Source organism: Typopeltis vanoorti, chromosome 1 (assembly GCF_054136105.1).
Source record: "Typopeltis vanoorti isolate ZY-2024b chromosome 1, IOZ_Tvanoo_1.0, whole genome shotgun sequence".
Taxonomy (NCBI): domain Eukaryota; kingdom Metazoa; phylum Arthropoda; class Arachnida; order Uropygi; family Thelyphonidae; genus Typopeltis; species Typopeltis vanoorti.
The window spans coordinates 24,786,630-24,808,002 of record NC_143549.1 but is presented as its reverse complement, the minus strand read 5'-3'; the positions used below and the strand labels follow the sequence as shown (position 1 = coordinate 24,808,002).

At 37.1% G+C, this 21,373-nt stretch overlaps 1 protein-coding gene across 1 annotated transcript in view; it reads right to left on the bottom strand.

Annotated features, from left to right (window-relative positions):
• Nucleotides 1-17,421, bottom strand: part of Gat (sodium- and chloride-dependent GABA transporter) — a 159,959-nt gene extending 142,538 nt beyond the window's left edge. The window contains exon 1 of the mRNA XM_090396893.1: nucleotides 16,904-17,421. Within this exon, the coding sequence (XP_090253019.1) occupies nucleotides 16,904-17,138 (235 nt within the window). The 5' untranslated portion in view covers nucleotides 17,139-17,421. The remainder of the gene's footprint in view (nucleotides 1-16,903) is intronic.
• Between the last annotated feature and the right edge of the window lie 3,952 nt (nucleotides 17,422-21,373).

Below are 21,373 nucleotides of genomic sequence, written 5' to 3'. Positions count from 1 at the left end.
ATTCTCTTGCAGCAACAGTTTTGTCAATTGATTCCCACTGAATCCATTTAAATATAGCTCATCTCTTTTATAGAACTCCATTTGTTCCTCAAATTCATCCCACACAGTCACAAAATGAATTCTTTCTTTTCACACAGCTCCGCTAGTATCTCCCTCATAATCCTCACTCGTTCTCAACTCATCACTGTCATACATTTTCTACTGCTTGGCAACCTCCTAATATCCATCCTTATATCCTCTTTGTTGCCATTCCGATCATTTGTGCCCTCTATTTCTATTTTGCTAAAATATTTTGCTAGCTTCTTCCTCATATCTACTGCTTCAATCGCTTTGCTCAGTCTATCCTCTGGAAAGCAAACATTATGCACCTTCTCCTTAACCGTACCTTTAATAATCTAATCCCCATACATGGCCTCTCTCGAGTCATTGGACTTCTCTTTCACACTGCCATCTTTTGTCCCATCCCCCCCTCTCTCTCTCTTCCATACATATCTGTTATTCTCCTCATTTCACTTTGCAATTGCCTCATCTTCACCAACTTCGCTTTAATATCCTGAATTACTTTCTCACTGTTCTTTGTTTTCTCTGCCAGGTTTGCCGCACTCTCATCCTCGCTACCTGCTACACGCGTTGTCTTACAATCCGTCGGTTTAACTTTCGCATAGTGTACCTTACCGCTACTTTCAGTTTATTCTCGCTTTCACATTTTTTGCTATCATTGAAACCTAGAACTCCATTCGCTGCAATACTTCCGGTTTCGCAGCTTCGGAATTAACGCGTTACTTCATTTCCCGCTTACGACAAGTCTCACATATCTGGCTCATAAAAAATCTATGACCCACTTATATATCTAACTTATATATATAAGTTAGATAGGGTAAACGGCCCCGCATACTCCCTATACGGGAACAAATAGGCGTTAGCTAATTTATATATATATAGCTCGCACGCACACATTACATTTTACAAAAATCCCCCATATCAGTGTTTCTGAACAATGATGTGTTGGCCACGATTGTTCTCGTTCTCATCGGTGCTATGAATAACAAATGTGTATATCGTACACAGTATGAATACTGCAACCATTAATTATCAAAATATCATGAATAATACAGTGCATCAAAATAATGACTCCAACACGCACACACACACTATCAATTACTTCAAACTGCATCAATCAGAGCACGGCAGACAAGTGATATATTACGACACCTAACATAAACACAATATACTATTGTCTGAAATAATGTCGGTATTACGGTCGCTTTATTGAGTTTATGGGATTAAAAAAAAAGTATTTTCCAGAGAAAATTCCACTCGCCTGTGCCAGAGATCAACTAATTCGGAAACTTATTGAAGAAAGTCTTATAAAAAAAAAAACTCTTTTTTTCAACTAAAACGAACTTAGAACATCTTTCTTCGGGCGACTTGGTGCTATAGATGCAAACGCCATTTCCACAGTCCTGAAAGGCTTTTTTAAGGCCCACACTGAAGACAGGGACTGCATTTTAGTAAAAACTGGTTTAGATTGTTTTAGGAAAATCAGTAGGAATCAACCCAGAGGCTGATTAGTCTCCGTCTAGCATACAATAGAAATGTATTGAACGAAGCTTCTAATCCCAATAGTTATTGATATCAAGTTTGTGCGTGTTTTACACTTACAAACACAAGAAAAAATCTTATATGCATCGGAGTAACTCTAGAATCAGCTGAAAAAGAAGTTCTAGGATTGGACCACTAGACTTTTTTTTTCTGCAAAACTAGTGTGATGGAACCTACGACGACGCAAACGAAAATTATTTCTTTTTTTTTATGTTTAGTCGCCAAACATGTTTCTTTATGCCCTCAAACTGATTTCACGATAAACAGAATTTTGGGAATTTCTGGGAATGTGGGAACTTTTTATTGGCTTAGTTGGCTTGAACCTTAAGTGTTGTATTGGAATATTCGAGTGACTAATGAAATAGCGAATGTCGATACCGAAATATCCAGAAAATGCACGACCATTCCGGCCAGAATTATCGAAGAATATTGTTGTTTTTATTGACTGCTACCTTCCCTTTTTATGCGAACGAGCCACTAAAAGTTGGATACTAATAGCCCACTCAGTGACATGGACGAGCTAAGGGATTAGATAATCTGGAAATCCTACTCTAGAAACACCAAACACTTTCCCGAACTCTTTCAAGACCTTCAATTAGATTAGGATGGTGAGCTGTCTCACACCGTGCAATGAAAATCATCTACCATCTAAAGATGTTCACAGACATGCAGGCAACACTGAATTTGAACGTAAAATCCTATTGGCTGAACATTTGCTCTCGAAACGTTAAGTTGATTTGCCAAGCCGCATTTATTAATTCCTCCAGTATGCAGGATCTACAACTTAAGGTTATTCGCAAATACCCATTCACAGTAGATTCTGAACCCACAGGCTGTTATGTAAACACTCATGAGAGTCAAAACGTTATGATCGCCCAAGCCTGTTTCCAGGCAACTAAACTGCACGGTTGGTCGGAAACAGGCTTTGAGGTGATAACTTGTTATTGGAACTTTCTCTTGAACATCACAAAGTTTTCTCATCATCCCTACTGAATACTCCTTGACGGCTTATTCTTACCTTTGGATTGTCTTGTCCTACATGGTAACAACTGATCTTGGCTCTCCCAACAAGACAACGTCTCGTGTCACGAGACGCGTATTGTTAATTCATTCCATCTGCTCCTCTGGTTGCTTAACTGTTCTCATTTGAATTCCATCGAACATTTCTGGGATCATGCGGAACTGGGCATCCGTCAGAAGACTCCAGTGTCTCTTTCGGTTGCCGGGCTTGACACTGTCGAGACAGGTGCAATCTCAGGATAAGGAGGCCCAACACCACTAAACAGGTGGTCAGTGTTATCTCTCATGTGTGTGTGTATAAACGGGGATGTTGCTTTGACTTACCATCTGCTTGTTCATCGTCTCATCCTGATCCATGAAAACTTTTCCGCAAATCAGTATAAAAACGGTTTGTTTTCATTACAGGCATTTAACCTTTCTGTTTCAATTCCAGCTGTTACTTGCTGTGTGTGTGTGTGTGTTTGTGTGGCTTTAGTAAGTTATTATTTACCTCTTAATGGACACTCACAGTCGTTGCTTCTTTCCCTTCTCGTTTTTGTTAATGTTGCTCTCGTTACCATGGAAACGTGTAACTAATATGATCTCCTCGATTTCTTTTTCACCTCCACTCTGTTGCATGACCGCAAGAAAACTTGGCTAATAGGAGAAAAAAACATAATAGCGGGAGGAAGTAAGTGGTAGTTTTAGCGAAGAAGAAATTGGCATACGGAATGCACTTTTAAGGAAATGTTTTAGAATGAAGGCAATGGACATTACTATATTCAACTGAACGTACATTTTATTGTTGTGAAAGGGAGAACATGTTTATATTGATTGAGGATATTGTAAAGAATGCGGTATATAATCTCTTTATTTTTCATGAAATAGGATATGGCTGTAGGTGAGGATCTAAGATGTTGACTTCGTCTCCAAAACATGAATCCTTTAACTGGCTAATTTGATTAGAAGTTTTTTTTCTACTTGTTCTAATGATTTTTCTAATTAGAAAAAAATCCTGATTTTGTTAATCATTATTGTGCAGTAGCCAATTATATTACGACATTGTTCGTGATCCGTAATCATCTATTTTATTACTATACTGCAAACATGATTGTGATCAAGTCGTAACATTTTCACCATTTGTCTTCAGAGTTAATAGTTAAAATAAAAATATAACGCAGATAGCATTAACAGATATACTTACCAATAAGACATTTACTCAGCGAACGTAATCTAATTTAATCTCTTATATAGCCGTAATCGTTGCTTTCAAGGATGCACGTGATCGATTCTGATTAGTACAAATCAAAAACATAAAGCTCGAGTTTGTCTGCTTTTTGTTGTTGTTGTACTGTATTTTCTTAATCGTCTTTAATGATTAAGTACTCATTCGCGATTTATTCCGCCAGTATGAATTTTAGTGATTCCTATCCCCCCCCCCAACCCATTCTCCCGAGAGCATTTTGCGAACTTCTAGGAACCACAGTTTGAGAGCCGTGGCCATAGGAATTAATTTGATAACACAGGTGGGAATGGGGGAAAGCTTTCGAAGAGTATGCAGACCGATTATTTAAAAAATACACAGAACTGTGTTTCCTTAATTTAATGGCTTATCATGGGGATTATAAAAAGCTACGATAATTATTTGTATGTGTTTCAAAATACTGTTGTGGGCAAAAAAAAAAAAGTAAATAATCATTATCATTATTTTCCAGAACTCTGAAAACTCCCTGGACTCACTTCATTTACTCCATTCCACACATCAATTTTCTTCACAACTTCACACGAATAAAAACCTTCCTTGTCTCCTTTGTATAAAACTGGCTAACTCGCCTTCATTTGAGAAAAAGAAGTAAAAATATAAATACCTATCACATACTGCAATGAGTGTCGAACCCAAGTCTCTTTCAGAGACACGTGTTCTACTCGAAAATGCCCATGGTTTCTTCTTTCTTTTGCTGCTCTATGGAGGTACTCTGTTTGTCTGTTTGTCTGTGTGTGTGTGTGTGTGTGTGTGTGTGTGTGTGTGTGTGTGTGTGTGAGTTGGTTATTTCTAGCCCTACCAAAAGTTTATGCCAGTAAACTCGCTACGTTTCGAAGAGTACAATGTGTCCGTTATAAAAAAAAATAAATAAAAAAAAATATATTTTTGTGTCTCTTTTTACCCCACCTAACTTCAGTCTGTGCCATTTGGAACGTAAGGACGAAGCCACCTGTTTTGTTTCGCAGTCAAAGAAGTTGTTAATCAAATCACCGAAACGCCTGCATTTATTTTGGTGAAGTGATTCAAATTATCCAGTGAAATATTTATTGGCAGACACTTTTAAGAGTATAAATATATGGAGCAACCTTGGTCGTGAATCCAGCTGCTGACAACATAAACCTTATAAACAAACAAGCAGGAAGCAGATGAAAACGCACACACACACATACAGAGAGAGAGAGTCAATAAATAGAAACCGTGACAAAGAAACCGAAGCTCTCTCTCTCTGTGTGTTTGACATAGCTGAGACAAAAATAGACGCATCGCTGAGAATGTCTTGGTACCTATGACGTCACTACCATAACACCCCTTTTCCCTTCTCGTGTCTTATCTTCGTTTGCAGTGCCAACCAATGGAATTACGTCGAGAATTTTGTCGTAAATTACCGCCACGAATATTTGTAATTGAAGATGTAGCGTTATACGAAGTTGACAAGACTTCGTTTTAGTGGTGGTGAAGGCGACGAGTGCCAAGATTGCCGCAGATTTATTTACGTACGCTCTCCGTTGCGAACAGCTTCAGTTTCCTCTTAAAACAGTAGCAATGGTTGCCATAATATAATCATAATCATCAGTAGTATAAGAAGGCATAAAAAGAAATCTGGATTGCAGAGCGACAACAGGAAACATATTTGGTTAAAAAAAGGATTGAGAATAAAAGGTTCTTGGAGCCTAAGTTAGTTTTGCGTCTTTCCAATCCAAGGACATTTCTTTGTCGTAATCAAATGAGCTTACGCTGGCTCTGAATGTACTAGTAACAGAAAATCAGTGGTCATGTTTAGCGGAACTAATTGTTGGAATTCTACGATTTTCTCTCATATTAGTACTCATTATATTCTCTTGAAAGTAATATAGAAAGAAATGCCAATTTTTATTAATTAAATCAGAATATTGTGAACTATCTTTGGTTTAATTTAAATCAGGACTGGGTCTCCACAGATCAGATCAAAAATGATTCTGATTATTTTTTCTTCTCAAAGAAGATACAGGCCTAGATCAGTGATAGAGAGCAGTATCGTTCTGGAACATTAGGACCAGTTAAATAGATTTGATAGAGTGGGTGCACCACAGAGTTATAGAAAATATCAATGTACTGCATGGCACTGAATGTTTGAAATCGAAACTAATCGTTTCGGTTGAAAGCACGAGAAGTTGTCTCACACTCCCACAGCAATGAAAAATGGCTGGCAACGTAGAGCTCTTCTTAAGAACCCTCAAATTCAAATGTTAAACATGGATGTCTTTTCATACCTCCAAAGTCCAATGGACAACGTACCACTCCAATTTCCTTAAGGTTCCTTTTGAGTTTCTGTGCTGCTGCAGTTCTTTATGATGCCTTTGTGACATAATTAGAAGAGCAGGCATTTTTCTGAGTTAAACTCGGAAGGAAATGGACTAGTTTTCCTTTCGCAAAATTGACAAAAATCGGGATTAGCAGGAAATTGGCAGGTGCTTTCAACCAATACTTACTCACTTCGCATCCGCAATTGCCTCAGTGTGTCTCTTAACAAATCAATCCTAAGTTCCACGATGATATGAAGTTAGGTTAGCTAACTCTGGAAAGTAGGCGCAGTCGTGAATCCTTTGACATTTGTGTTTTTTAGAAATGTTTTTGGGATTCTCTACATTTGTAATTTTTTTTTTTGGTCCATGGAATTGTTTTAGAACTATTATTACATTCTCAGTCTTATATATTTTCACGCTGTTGATCCAGAATAAATTTAAATATTATTATTATTGTAGAACGTACTGACTCGCATTTGGCAATGAACGTTCTCCTTTTTTCTTCTTTTTTTTTTTTTTTTTTAACTTCGTAAACTCTTTTTCGCCAGCGATGTTACTACTTATATCACTAGCGTTTCCGGAATGCTCTTTGACCCGTTTCATTCTTGACGTACGTTCAGTTGACATCGTTCGCTACTTTCGAAGAAACGTGCGAATAAATATCTTTGAATGTGCAGTGCATGATTTTGTTTCATCTCAGAAATATCATCAGGTATGTAATTGGAAATAAAATATTAAATCGAAAATCTGTTTAATTAGGATGAGAGTATTTTTTGATGATTTAAATGGCAAAAATATGAAAAGAGAAAATTCTTTAAAAGGGGAAAAATTATACATTAAGAGTTTCGTGTAGTTTTCCACATGAAATTCTGAGATTCCTTTGAGAATCAACAATATAAAAAAGACGAATCCCCCAACTTGAGCTGAATATACAACTTTCACTTTTTTTTTTTTTTTGAGTTCAGTTTATCGCTTAGTTTCCACTTGAATAATGGATGCACGAAGGCGATCAAACAATTTAAACCTGAACTAACCATAACGAATGCTATACGTTGATCTCATTTGGTGGTAAAATTCAATTGAAATTCGCATCGATCGGGAGGATTGTATCTGTTTTCGTAGAGTTACAAGAATAATGACAGTTAGGGATAACCTTAATATCAATAGAAATGAAAGGGAAATCTAACAGAGATTAACAGAGAGATCGATTATCATTGTCTGTAACGATAATTGCAGATAAAATCATTGAATCAGATCATTTGAAGATAACAGCAAGTGAGAATTGCATATTAATAATTAGATAAAGAGAATGGAACAACAGTAGTTATATCTAAATCTGATAAGTTCTCAATTCTTCAGTTGGTGTTAAACTTATGATCGAAGCAACTATTGCTAATTGAGTGTGGTTTTCTAGCCTGCTTGCCTGTTTTGTGGGATAAAAAATCCAAGATTTGAGGAGGGAAAACCAATAACACCGACTAACCTCTTCAGTATAGTAGATCGAAGTTGATAAAACTCATAAAAAAAAAAGAAAGAAAATTAATTTCATAATTCCTCTGAAGGGGCATTTTGAGAACCATTAAATTCTTGTTGGAAATCCAAAGAATGGAGACAATGAATGAATCCCATTCTCACGAAAATATTTAGGCAATTTTTTTAGTAAAACTTAGAAGTAATAAAATTCTGCTGGATTTCTATTATGGTCGCTATGTTTAAGCATAAAGGCTAAATGTAGAGCCTTCGGTAAAAGGAAAGACCAAATCTTAGATTTGGTCTTTCCTTTTACCGAAAAATTGCAAACGCTGAGAAGAAGGGAAAAAAAACTAGTAGACGCTGAATTAAAGAGAAGTTGTAGACAGAGATAAAAAAGCAATTCTCTGGTGGAAAAAGAAAACATATAGAAAGTTTTGGCAAGCCAACCAACATGGGCCCTTAGAGAATACCAAGAAACTCTAGAAAAGCTAAGATATGTATAAATGTTGCTAAAAGTCATGGAAAAGAAGGCACAGATACACAGTGGCGACGTGTTCTGAAGACTACTCAAAAACTTATAAGAAGTGAAAAAAAAGAAGAAAGAAAAAAAGAAAAGAAGTCAGAGATGGTATCAGAGAAGCCCATATAACTAAAGTTAAGTAAGCATTTATAATTATCTGGAATAATTACTTTGAGCAATAGTAAAATCTGAATCGATTATAAATTTAACAGAGGGGAGGAGAAATTTCAGCTGATTACGGGGTAAGACGCAACAGTGATTTCTGACACTAAGACAATTTTTTAAGATAAATGGTTAAGAAAATATGAATATAAAAGGATCGTTTCACAATTTCTCATACCGCCCATGCCTGGCTAAAGAGATGACGCAATAGTTTTCACCTTCAAGCCTGACTGAAAAATCGTCCCGTGTGCTAGTTTGCTAGGTTTTGGTATTCTTGTTCCTCGAAAAGACTTCAAAAAGGGATCAAATAACCATTGAATGACCCAAGTGGCATACCTTCGAGAGCTACGGATGACATATCGGTGGTTAATCTCAACGAATCGAAAAATGAGAAGTGAACATCGCAACCACATCTCTTTTTAAAATTCTGATTGAAATTATAAATAAGAGAAAAGTCGCTGCGAAGTAAGTCCCGCACTGGCTAACAGAAGACCAACAAGGAACTCACAAGAGGGTTGCTGAAGAACTGCATAGTTATAAGATTGAAAACGAACAGTTCTGAACAGAACTGTTGTCATAGACGAAGCATAGAAAAAAATTTTAAATAAAATAAAAACTGCGTCAATAGTTGAAGATTAATGATCATAATGGTTGACGACAGAAATGAAGTGTAAGGACACGAAATGTTTTCAGCTGTTCTGCAAGACATATGTCCAAAAATCACCAGTAAAAAGATCCACCCTGTTTCGCGTGAAGTATCAGAACTTATGGATTGCCAGTTATTTCATCCCCCCGCCCCAGACTTTGATTTGTTAACTAAGATGAAAGAAGCAATCAGTTGGAAGCGCTTCCCTACCATTGACACATAACCATTCAAAAACGTATTTAACATCAGCAGAAAATTTTGCATAAAATTTCACTTACCCAAATGCTCGACAGCGATATGGCAAAATAGAATTTATACCGAAGACCTGTAGATGTATTTTGTTAAAGTAATGTTGCGTTTACCAACCGGAGCACTATTTGTGTGTAGGTGCGTTGTTGAACTTTTTGAAATAATCCTCGTATATTAAAGATCTCTAGTTAAAATATCTTCAAAAAACGGGAAATGCAGTACCGTGTTAAACTATCGTGCTTAACAAGACTACATAATATAGCGATTATCACTTACTCTTAAATTTCGAGGTAGATTTGAATGATGAATAGCAGTGACGGATTATTCAATAAGTGCATCTTAGGTCCAGGGTATGATAAATGGGCTAATGCATAGGAAATCACTTTGCAAAATTCGAAGTAAAATATCGTGGAAAGGCTTGGACATTGGTTATGCATTTTTTACTAAATAATTTAAGGAAATTACAACGTCAACTAGGATATACATTAAAATAAATTTTAATATACTTCAATATTTCGGCAACGTCACGTTGCCATTTTCAAGAAACTTAAGAACAAGACACGTGCACGCAGGCACAACAAACAGTAAGTGAGGAAGAAGTAGGAAGCTATTATTTCTCCTAAAGTCCTGATGGTGCCCTCTAGCGGGAAATGTTGGTATTCTTGGGCGATTGGGCTGAAGGTCTTCTGATGTAAGTTTCCCAAATTTGAGGCAGTCTCATACAGCCAAATTTGTTGAAGTTTGGATGGTTTCTTAGGGCTGAAGCTGATTCTATGAAAAGCCTTTCATATTCGTATTATCGTGGCTTTCTTCCACCGTATTCTATGGCAGGTATCCAGCGCATGGTCAGCAAGACAAGAGTGGCTGTAATGGTGAAACCGGATGTAGTCCCTGTGTTCTGAAATTCTGATATTTGCTGTCCTGCCTTGTTTGGCCAAAGTAGGACAGCTTACAGCTACAAGGGACCTGGTATACACCAGGTAGGTCTAGGGGGGGGGGGGGAGGTTAGTCTTTAGTAGAGTGGATAAAGGATGCCAATTTTTTATATGCTCTGTAACAAGAAGTTAAGTCATGTTTTTTTAGGATTTTTGTAATTTTTTTCGGAGGTGCCTCGGATATAGGGTGTGGCGATGGATTTAGAGTAATCCTTGTTGTGAGGAGGGAAGGGGGTTGCGGTTTACTGGTTTCAATATTTCTTGGATTTTGGGGGGGGGGGGTGGCCATTGGCTGAGAAAGTGTTGAGAATGTGGTTTAGTTCTGTGGTTAGGGCACTGTCATTTGAACAGATAAGTTTAGCCCTGTTGTGTAGTGTCTTAATGACTCCATATTGTTGCGAAGAGGGGGGGGGGGGGGATTGTTGGTGAATGTATCTGCCTGTATGGGTGAGTTTTCTATAGACTGAGAAAACCAAGGTTCCATCAGGCTGGCGGATGACTAGTGTGTCTAAGAAAGGAAGCCAGTTATTTTTCCTTCTTCCAAGGTGAATTTGATTCTGGGGTGTTGGTTGTTTAAGTGTGTTAGGAAGGAGAGGAGTGCATCGGAGCTATGTGGCCAAATAGTGAACACATCATCAACATAGCGAAGCTAAATGGTTGATTTTTGTGGGGCAGAGTTTAAGGCTTTCTCTTCAAAAGCCTTCATGTAAAAGTTGGCCAAGGGTGGGGAGAGTGGAGAACCCATGGCTGTCCCCTCTATTTGTTTGTAGAATTTTCCTTGCCAAACAAAATAGCTTGAGTTCATTGTGAACTGAAATAGGGCTGTGATATCGGGAGGAAATTTAGCTTGGATTAGCTCTAAGGATTCTTTGAGTGGGACATTTGTGAATAAGAAGGAGACATCAAAACTGACCATTATGTCAGTGTGTTTCTTTAGTATCTTTAGATTTAATTAATAAAAATTAACTTTATTATTTCATTAATACATTTAATTGCTGTTTCTTTCTTTAGCCAATCAGCTGCCGAATGCAAGAGGACTTTTTTTGTAATTAAATCGGATATGAGAACAATTTGCACAACATCTCTTCTGCTTAATTTTATATGTGGACAATATATTATTAAGGAAAGTGATATTAAACTTGATGTTAAAATAGTACAAGATAGGTAGCTTCTTTAATGTGTGCAGATGATGTTAAAAGGAGTCCGCTTGGAGTATTCAAGACTCAATACGAAATTGAATCACTGCTTAAACAAAGAGACAAACTAGAAGTAATACAGAATACTTAAGATCAATTTTATTATATGGATTTGAAAATCAAATTTGAAAACAAAACAGTAGCAACAGTCTAAGTAAAGACTGAAGGATACAGATATACTTGTTCTTGCAGAATCAACTCAAATTAAGATATCAGAGAGAACCCTGATATAATATTGAAAAATGTGCAGAGAATATTCAAGAACAAAACAAGTATTTGAAGCACGAATGATAAGAAAAAGATCCAGAGAAAGGTCAAGGGACAATCGTGGGATTAAACTTTACAAACACCAGAAATAGCAGATAGAAAACTTATATTTCATCTCATACCCTTCTTGTCTTTCCTTATGACGATATATATTAAGAAATTATGATAATCTGGTTCGGGTTAAATTACAACAACGACAAGGGAGAACGGAAAGAGTAATGTATGAAAGAATCTGAAATATTTAACATTCAGAATTGGTTTGAAATTTTTTCCTACTAGAATTGAAATTCAGACATAAACATTTTAATGATAACTACACATTTTCTGGCTAAATGCGAACAGAACAATATGAATCTCTTTTTATTATAAAATATTCTTTTGGAGCCAGCCTGGTTGTCCAAGTGGTTAGCGTATCCGCTCTCCAGGCTAGAGGCTGCAGGTTCGAATCCCGCCGTGGGCATGGATGTTTGCGATTGTCTTCCACCTTCATACATTCATTCATACAAGTGAATAAACACTTGTGTGAATGAATGTATTAACTCTATCTTGAGTCTCCCATGGTGACCCAAGATGGACTGGGTCACCATGGGAGAAGTAGACTCAACCCTCCCGCAATGGGAGAGGTCTTCACCCTGCAGTTGGTATAAAACAAGCTGATCGTCATCATCACTCTTTTAGAAACCAACGATAACTTCCAGACCTAATCAATTCTAGAAATATAGTTAGTCTCATAAAACTAAGAGATCAGTCGTGCCTTTCTAGGCTTCATTGAGCTACTATGACACATGTAACATGAAGTGGAGTTAATTTTAAAAGTGAGAGTGTCATATAGAAAACATTATCAGTAATCGGTGCGGACATTTCAGTCGCCCATTTTATTATTTTTTTATTTATTTTTTGTTATATACCAAGTCTGGCACTTCGTATTATAATGTATTGTATCTCATGAAGTATAGTATCAACGAAGTTCGGAAATTCACCTCTCTGTCTTTCAAGTCTTGTCATGTCTCTTTGGTATCTTCATCGTGCTCTCTATAGTAGTGAGAACTATCACTCCGCTGTGTTAATTTATATCATTCTCAAGAATGATTCAAATTTTTACCGATAAATTCCCAAGAATCCATTTCATTCATTTTTTTTATCGATTTCTTTCAACATGTTTGCTCATTTCTTTCAGGAACCAACTCTGCGTGTCTTTGGCGCATAGATGTCGTTCATGTTTTACATCATTGTAGGGAATGAATTAATATGAGTCGGACGATACTTTCCGGAAAGCCTACGAACCTTCCGTTACTTAGCATTAAACTACATATTTTTCGAGATCTGGTCAATGTTAATACGAAGACTTCGTGGCGGACGCTTACTTCTACGTTCTTTTCAGAGGATTTTCATGCAAGTTTTTTTATAAAGCCGTTTGAAGTCTTCAATAATACCATCACGATCGTTTCTTAATGCAATTTGCATCTAAAATGTAAACCTATAATGTATCCTGGGAAGGCTTATTTTATTTTTTCGATTTTTTATTAATTTTATGTTCTAGGGGCGAAACGTGGAATTTTTTTCTAGAGGCTTCAAGGTCTCCAATAAGCGGGAAGGTTGTCCCACACCGAGCAATGAAATTCATCTCCAACCTAACTCCCACACATCCATGTCCAAGATGGAATTCAAACCCGTAACCTGTTGGGCGAAAAGTGGGTAGATACGCTACCCACTCGGTCAACCAGGTAGGCGTTTAGATTCTTTTTTTAAATCATGCTTTGAATGTTGTGTTGAAACGCTGCGATGCATTTCGGATTTAATTATCGAACAAACCTTCCTGCTGCAGTCGAATGGACCTTACGCCATCAGTCTTTGAAAAACCTGAGCACAGTCTCAGGTTTTTCAAATTGTATTTCAGCTGAAGATGAGTTAACCGATCTCTTGCGGAAGAGTTTGGATTACTTTGCTTCCTCAAAAGTGAGAAATCATTCCAACCTACATAATATGCAAGTAGGATTAACATAAATCTAAATAGCATGGGGTCCAGGAAGTCGTTTGGAAACAGGGAAAGACTGATGCCATAATGATCGGCATGTCCCAGAAAAATATTACCGTCTTGCGCATCTAAATGAAGAAAAATTAACTCCAAAATGTCGTAACTGAAAAGGTACTCAAGTATTCAGGTTTTTTTCTAGTGCTGCAGCCTAATGACGTGTAGAAACGTCTGCTTAGATGAAAGGATGGTGCATGCGTCAACTGTTATTCTGTTGTGTGAGTTTCTCAATTGTTTCTGGCTTCATGGCGTATGTTTTCTCTTTCGTAATATTCCCCAGGAAGAGAGAAATGCAGGTGTCAGTTCTAGAGCTGATCCGCAGTCTAATCCTGCACCGGTGTTATAAAAAAATTGTAGTCTGAGAAAAGAAAAACGCAAATATAGCAATGTGAGTGGTGGATAAAAACTTATCTTTTTATCCACTACTCCTGCCATTAAACTAAAGAAAGGTTTAACTATTGTTAAACTTATTGTTTAACAATCGATATCAGCTTAATCGATATCACCATTAAAAAATAATGTTTTCTTTCTTGTATTACAAATCTGCTTATTTAATTCAAGTCAGAAAAGCTGATCCTGACGGATTCTTTCGGAGCAGTTGTTGCTAAAGAAGATGGAAAGCTGATCCAAAATGCCTGCAAGATTTATGCTACTGTAACTGTAGAGTCAAAATGTTTATTGGTGTATATTTTCTGATAATGGTTCTGTAAAGGATTAAATATTGTCGTTTGCTATCGTTTGCATATTTCTAGTTTCTGATCGCTAATAAACCACATCGGTATATTATTCCACATCATGTCTCTTCAAGTCGGGTGTCAATGATTATTATTTATTATATTAATAAATAATAATAATTATTATTATTCCTTAATTTTTCGCAAGGATTCGCAGTTTCAACGGAGTAATGGTTTGTGATTACGAATAGATCAGTTAAAATGAAACGTTCAAAATGTTCTTTTATTATGATACTCTTCTTATTTTTTTACTTGTATAAAAATGCAGTTTTTATTTGTTTAGATGTCGATTTTTGTTGAATTTTTGTCGATTCTTACTTGATGGCCTTTATAATTAAAGGAACCGAATGTCAAAGCAAAGTGAAACATTTATGATCGTTTTTCCAAGATCGCATTCAAACTTTTTCACACACACGCACACATTCGTTGTGCTCCATAACCAGTTATGTTAATATTGTGAACAGAGATCAAATTTCGTTTGCGAAATCAAATCCTGTAATAAATTTCGATGCATCATTAAGAATTTCCTGTCTAAAGCATGTGTTGAAATAAGAAAATTAATTGAACATGGTATAGAGTGACTACGATGATCTCTTCGTCGTCTTCAAGAAACATTTCATGAAATTTTGCATGAGGCTTGAAACACGAAATTTGAACACCTTAGAGTTTCCCAGAAGTGAAATGCTGCATTATAAGAGTTTTAAATTACATCAAGACACTATTTGCCACACTGAGACAATACAACTCATGATACTGAGTAAGTCTGAGTCGTTTTGCAAAAATACAGTATGGATCGTGATGGCCTAGGTATGAAATGTGGTCTCGAGAAGTGTTCGTTTTGTTTCGTAAAAAACACAGTTAGGATGTGTTTATTACAGTCAAACGCTTTAATAATTGTCTGAAGACTGATTACATATGAAATGAAACAACGAAGTGAGAGACTGAATTTAAAACACACCTTTTGGCAATGCTTGATTGTTTGTGGCTGTCGGAATATGTTCTCTACTTAACCAAAAGAAATATAAAAACAAAGGAAAACTCACGTGAAAAAAACTTTGTTAATGCCAACTCACGGCATTTCATTTGTGAAATAAAAATTCCCTACTTGTTTGAGTTGATGAATGAAGCTATTTTACTAACTTTAAGGACTTATTGGTCCTTAAAGTTAGCAAAATCCAAATACTACATCAATAAAATCGCGTTGATTTTATTGAGGGAGTATTTGGAATGTCAGTCGTGATGAACGATGACACAAACAGGGAATCCCATCACATTTTATTGAAAGTCGGTTAAGAAAAGTTCAGTTTAATATTAAAATGCTGAGCCATGTCTAGGAAGTTGAGTGATGCCTAAAAGTTCCGTTTTTGGATGAGTGTTTTCTTCAGGACCCAGCGATCGATGTAATATGATAATAGAGAAATTAAATAAAATTACTGTCTAAAGATCAAAAGCATTTAGGTTGAAATTTGAGCATGAAAGTGTGCAAAGGCGGATACAAAGCATCTCAATCTCTCCTCCCCTTTTTTCTTGGAACAAAAGGAAATCAAACCGTAGAAAACTGTTACCATATTTAATAAGTCTCATCCCAGCTAATTTTTGCCTTTTATCCTCGAAATTAAAAAAAAAAAACATCCAAATAGGTCTCACTATCATTATTCAGAAATATTTAACAGCGAACAAAATAGGAAACAAAATCCGATAAAAGTAGACATATTTTAAGATTTATTTCTGATTTTACGAGAATTCAAGCACGATAAGAATGAGATTTCCAAGAATTTCTTTAGTTCTGATATATCTGAGAGTTAAACAGACTGGGAAGTTTTTTTTTTTTTTTTTTTTGACACTTGGATGCAATTCATCGGACGCATTTCTTCAAAAGGGATGTTTGTTGAAAGGGATATTCAAAGTTCGATACTTAAATCACTGCGATTCCATATGGTTTTCTTGTTAACGGTTTCGTCAGAGGAATTCGCGAATAATGTGATCTTTGCGAGTTTTTCATTCTTATTGTGCCTCGAGAGTTTTACTTCACCAGAAGTAATCTACGCTGTTAATTCTTCCTGAAGCAACTGAATGGGTTTGAATATCCTAATTAACACTTCTTTCTTTGGAGACGTCCCAAGTCCTTGGAGAATGTTTGCAGCGTTAGAATGACGTTACCTTAGCAATAAAACGAACGATGAAGATTAACAAAGACTAGCCATAGGGGGGCGGGGGGAAGGAGGGAAAGACATTACACCATCGAGTTTCTTTATCAGCAAAAGGTTTAATTCAAATTTACTCTCCGCGACGGCGCGTTACAAATATCGTGGAAATGTTTATGGGAGAATATTTTGCAGATATTAGAATTACGTGTGATCGTGCGTGTCAACAGTGCGAATTTAAAAGACAGACGGTTGCTATTCCACTGAGAAAGAGTAATGGATGAGAGAAGAGAGGCATTTTAAATAATTAAAACAATCCGAAAAGGCAGTTTTGCTGTGCTGTATCTTATTCTATACAACATGGAACAAAAAAAAAAAAAAAAAAAAAATCGACTCACCTCCTCCGTTCTTGTAGCAGAGATAAGGAAATCTCCACACGTTTCCCAGTCCAATGGCATACCCCACACAGGACATGATGAAGTCCAGCTTCCCGACCCAGTTACCCCTTTCCGGCAGGTCATCGTCAGGGCTCTTCGACACCACCTCCGTCGATATGGGCATCTCGCCCTGGGGAGATCCTCCGTTGATAGGAAAACTGTTCATTTCGTGACTTAGTTTGTCTTTATCCGTCATGACGGGGTACACAACAGTCGGGGGTCACTTGGTCCGAAAGAAAAAAGAAAGTTGGGTGACGGGGAGCTTCCCACTACGGACAAGGTCTACTGCGTGCAATTATCCTCACCTTCTACTCCCCCTCCAGGCCCTGCGACATGCACGGGACTTTTGAGTAACGATCCGCCACTTGACCTCTCTCTACCCTTTGACCACAGCACACGAAAACGATTGAACGCATCCAGCCGCCCGACGCAAGCGGCACGAGGTGAGAAACTGCCCGTCACTCTGTAGAACTTGTGCTCCTCTCACATCGGCCGCGTCTGACTTTCATTGGCTCAGTGCGAGAGTGTGTCTGAACGTGCATAGCCACAAGGGGCACTGTTGACGCGCACGTGATCTGAAATCTGTTGTTCGTAGCTCGTTTCTACCCCTTCCCCCTTCCTCTCATCGCCGAAAGCAGATGATAAACTGGCAGGCATACGCTGTTGTCGCCACTGGCTGCTAACTGTTGCGTCACCAGCGATAGACTCAGTTCCGCGGAGCGAGGTGACGTCACAGTTGTGCGATTTCTTTTCCCTTTTCCTCTCCCCCCACTGATTCACGGATACGGGAGCAATCATCTGAGTCGGAGGGAAATGGCACGCAGCTCGTGAGAACGAGCATCGTTTCTAAAGCTTCCTTTAATTATGTTCCGTTGCGGACTGTCGAAATACCGAACAAGACGTCGTGTCTTTTTCTTCGCATCTCCTTGGAGCGCACAAGGAGTCTGCCTGTCTCGGTGGAGGAAGAAGTGGGATAGATTGCAATAGGAATAAACCGCTATCAGGAAACACGGATCATGGCGCTCATCCGGTGCCCTACGGGAGAAACAAAAGATATAATGATGATGGTAACCCTCCCTCTTCATATACACACGCCAACAAATTAGCCACCCCACTCCAACAATCAATCAATATCACGCCCTGCTGTCTCTCTCTCTCTCTCTCTGTCTTCACCTTTTAGACATTTCCCTCGTGTTATTTCTAATCCGTTTAAAGTGTTATCAGTTTAAATATTCTTTTCACAGGATGTTGCGGTTATCCGGTATGTAAATTAGCAAACAATAAATGAATCTTTTATTTTTATTTAAATCCCTGAGTATTTCTTATCCGTGTTTGGGTCCCTCCGGTAATAAGCATGTTATTCCTCTCCTCTACAGGATGCATTTTACGGAAATTCGGTATTTGGAATCCGCACGTAAAATATGTCGAGCGTTTTCGCTTCAATTGGACTGCTTTTTATGTAGTAATTTTGGCGAAGCATTTCCAGATGTATGACACAAAGTACTAGCCAAATATAATTCAATGAAATTTAGTGTTTTGTCTTATCTACCATAATCGGTAGAGTTAAGGGGGAAAAAAACCATTGAAATTTCAGTCTAACTATTTTTAGCGCCAAAATATTTTTAAAATGGCTCTGGGTTTAGATCTGATAAATAGCGAATGATGCATCCATATAAGAATTCCACTATTACGAAAAAACGCGTGTCTTTATTCGAGGGTTGAAGATCGACAGCTACTAATGAAACAATATGTTATTTTGTTTATTTTTTTATATTTTTATTTCTCGAGTTTGATATGCTCGCTGTGGAACTGATGGCTAACCGAGTATCGATGTTTGGATAGTCATTTAACTTCTTAGTTTCCCACTGCATCTCATATAACGCTCCCTTAGGAAAAATTAAGCCAATTCGGTCTTAGAAACCCAGCGCCTTATAAAAAGAAAGATTTCTGTAGACAAAAGTATTGAACTTTGGAAACAAAACTCTCAAAGTGGGGCTGACCTTCTCACGCCATCAATGCTAAAGGTTTAGTGAGTGTTGTTTTCAAGGCTCTTGTATAATGATGGGTGGAAAAAGGATAATTACGTGAAAGGTCAATATTTCGTGAAATACGGAATACCATTTTACAAACAGAAAGCCATTCTGAAATTAGTTCGACTGTAAACATTAGTCAGCAAATTGACGGTAAATGTGGTTCAAAGTTGATTTCATAAGGACTGTCCATTTTAATTGTTCTAAAAGCATTAGATTTTTCGTTACTGCTATGCATTTGATAATTAAAAATGTCTCACTTAGAACTGTCGTCATTGGTTAAAAGTAAAATTTATGTTTATCTCTTTCAGATCCAAAATAGCAATTTTAATTTTTTAACATTATGATTTTGTGGAAGTTTATTCTAGCAATAGTACATTAAAACTATTTATTAGCTTTCTAATTCTAGGGCATTCATTATAGCATATTCAGGATCTCATACATTCCCAAAGAACACGGGGTTTTTGCAGTCACCTTACTTCTTAACTCGAAACTTGTTTTTTTGAAAATAAAAGAATTTTTTACACATTCGCCATTTAAGGCTTAAATTTTTAAGCAATAGAGTCGGCGAATGCTAACATTCAGTTATCAACTCATTATATGGCAAACTGAAATTCCGATGCTAGAAAGAAGTTTGAGACGCAGTACAAACTGAAGTAAGAAGGAGACATTGTGACGACTGAGAGTTCATTTCCTTCGACAAGCATTTGTAGGTCTAATTAAAACAAAATCAGTTTCGTGTGTGTACTGCGGAGAGTTAGATAATCCGGAGATCTCTGATTCTAAGTTAGATATTTTCAAAGAACTCAACGAAAGTTACAAACTTAATATTAAAAAGGACGAGGAACCATTTCTCAAAGCAAATAAATGATTATCAAGTTTTAAAATTCCACATCTCATTTCATTTTAATATGGAACAAGCTCAGTATTTACAAAATGAAGCTTTATTGAACCGCAAGAGGACTCAGAACACTGGAGTCGGACCACAAACGAAGGTAATTTCTCCAGATCATTATATCTCTTAGAGAAGAAGAGATATAATTCCATGGTCTTCTACGTATGTCAATGCGTATGTTTTCTATACTATTTGATCTCTCTCTCTCTCTCTCTCTCTCTCTAGAATTGCAAAATTCTAGAGAGAGAGAGAGAGACATTCGTGTAATTCGTGCATTCCCCATAGAAAAATAATTAAGGGATGTAAGGTTAGGACTGCGAGATTGCTTGGAAATACGGACGTGCATGGTCCCATGCTTACTGGATAAATTAAGATCCCAAATTCAATAATCGGTCTACTAATATTGCAGAATATTTCTTCTTTCATCGTTTCTCATACTTACGGGGAATTCAAAGTGGCCTTGTATGTTAATATGTTGCATAATATGATGTGTGATGCAACATTCCATCGATGCATTTTGTAAAGAGCCAACCAAGGAGTGTACTAAGCTTGCGCTGGCGATTTACTTCTTTGAAAAATATACAAATCATCGGTTTATTAAGCAACACCTAATATGTGGAGTAGAGATTCGCGATTTAAATGGTGCGAGAGTGACTAGCCAAACAGCACCAATCGCAGTTTTTGAGAAATGAGACGAAAAGGATAGCTACATGAGGAGTTCTCAGCCAGGGGGTGCTGCTGTACCCTGGAATGTCGCCTTGCTCATATAAGAGGATCGCGAGATTTTTTTTTTTTTTCTGAATGTCGGACACAGATATATCTGAACATTTTGTGAAAACAATACAAAATACAAAATAATATAAAAGACAAAACGGGAATGTATGCCACTGAATATACTTGGCCTACCTCTATAGATCGCTATTCCACCATTTATCGATTTCGGCTTAAATATCCTCTTGCTCCTGCTTTACGTTTTTATCGTTCTTCTCAATAGATTATTACTTTGTCGTCACACTCTAAAAAGATGGGTGTCGTAAGAAAAAAAAAGGCCTTACAATTTTTAAAAAGGGTGTCAAAAAATGTTGGAGACCACCTAGTTAGACATTGAAGAGAAGAGAAAGTATAGACAGGGAATGAGAAACAAGGTCAGAGGTTGGGCGGCTTTCCTTCTCTTCTTTTTTCTTAGAAGAGCAGGTATTGCTCGAAACACCATAATCACTTTTGTACTTTCCTCTCGCTTCCACCACATGACCCATTCAAGATAATTTCTAGTTTAGTTATATATGCATCTCATGGCCTCGTTATGGCTATGATGATGAATTCAAAGGTGATATTTGAATTTGAACTTTCACTTTCTAGAAATGAAAATGCATTGATTAAACTTCAGAGCAATTGTATTTCAAGCCCGATACAATACTCTCTCATAATATCACATCATTTTCATATTTTAAATAGGAATTCACTGTTTAGTACATTTTCCAGACACTAAATTAATCAACATCCATA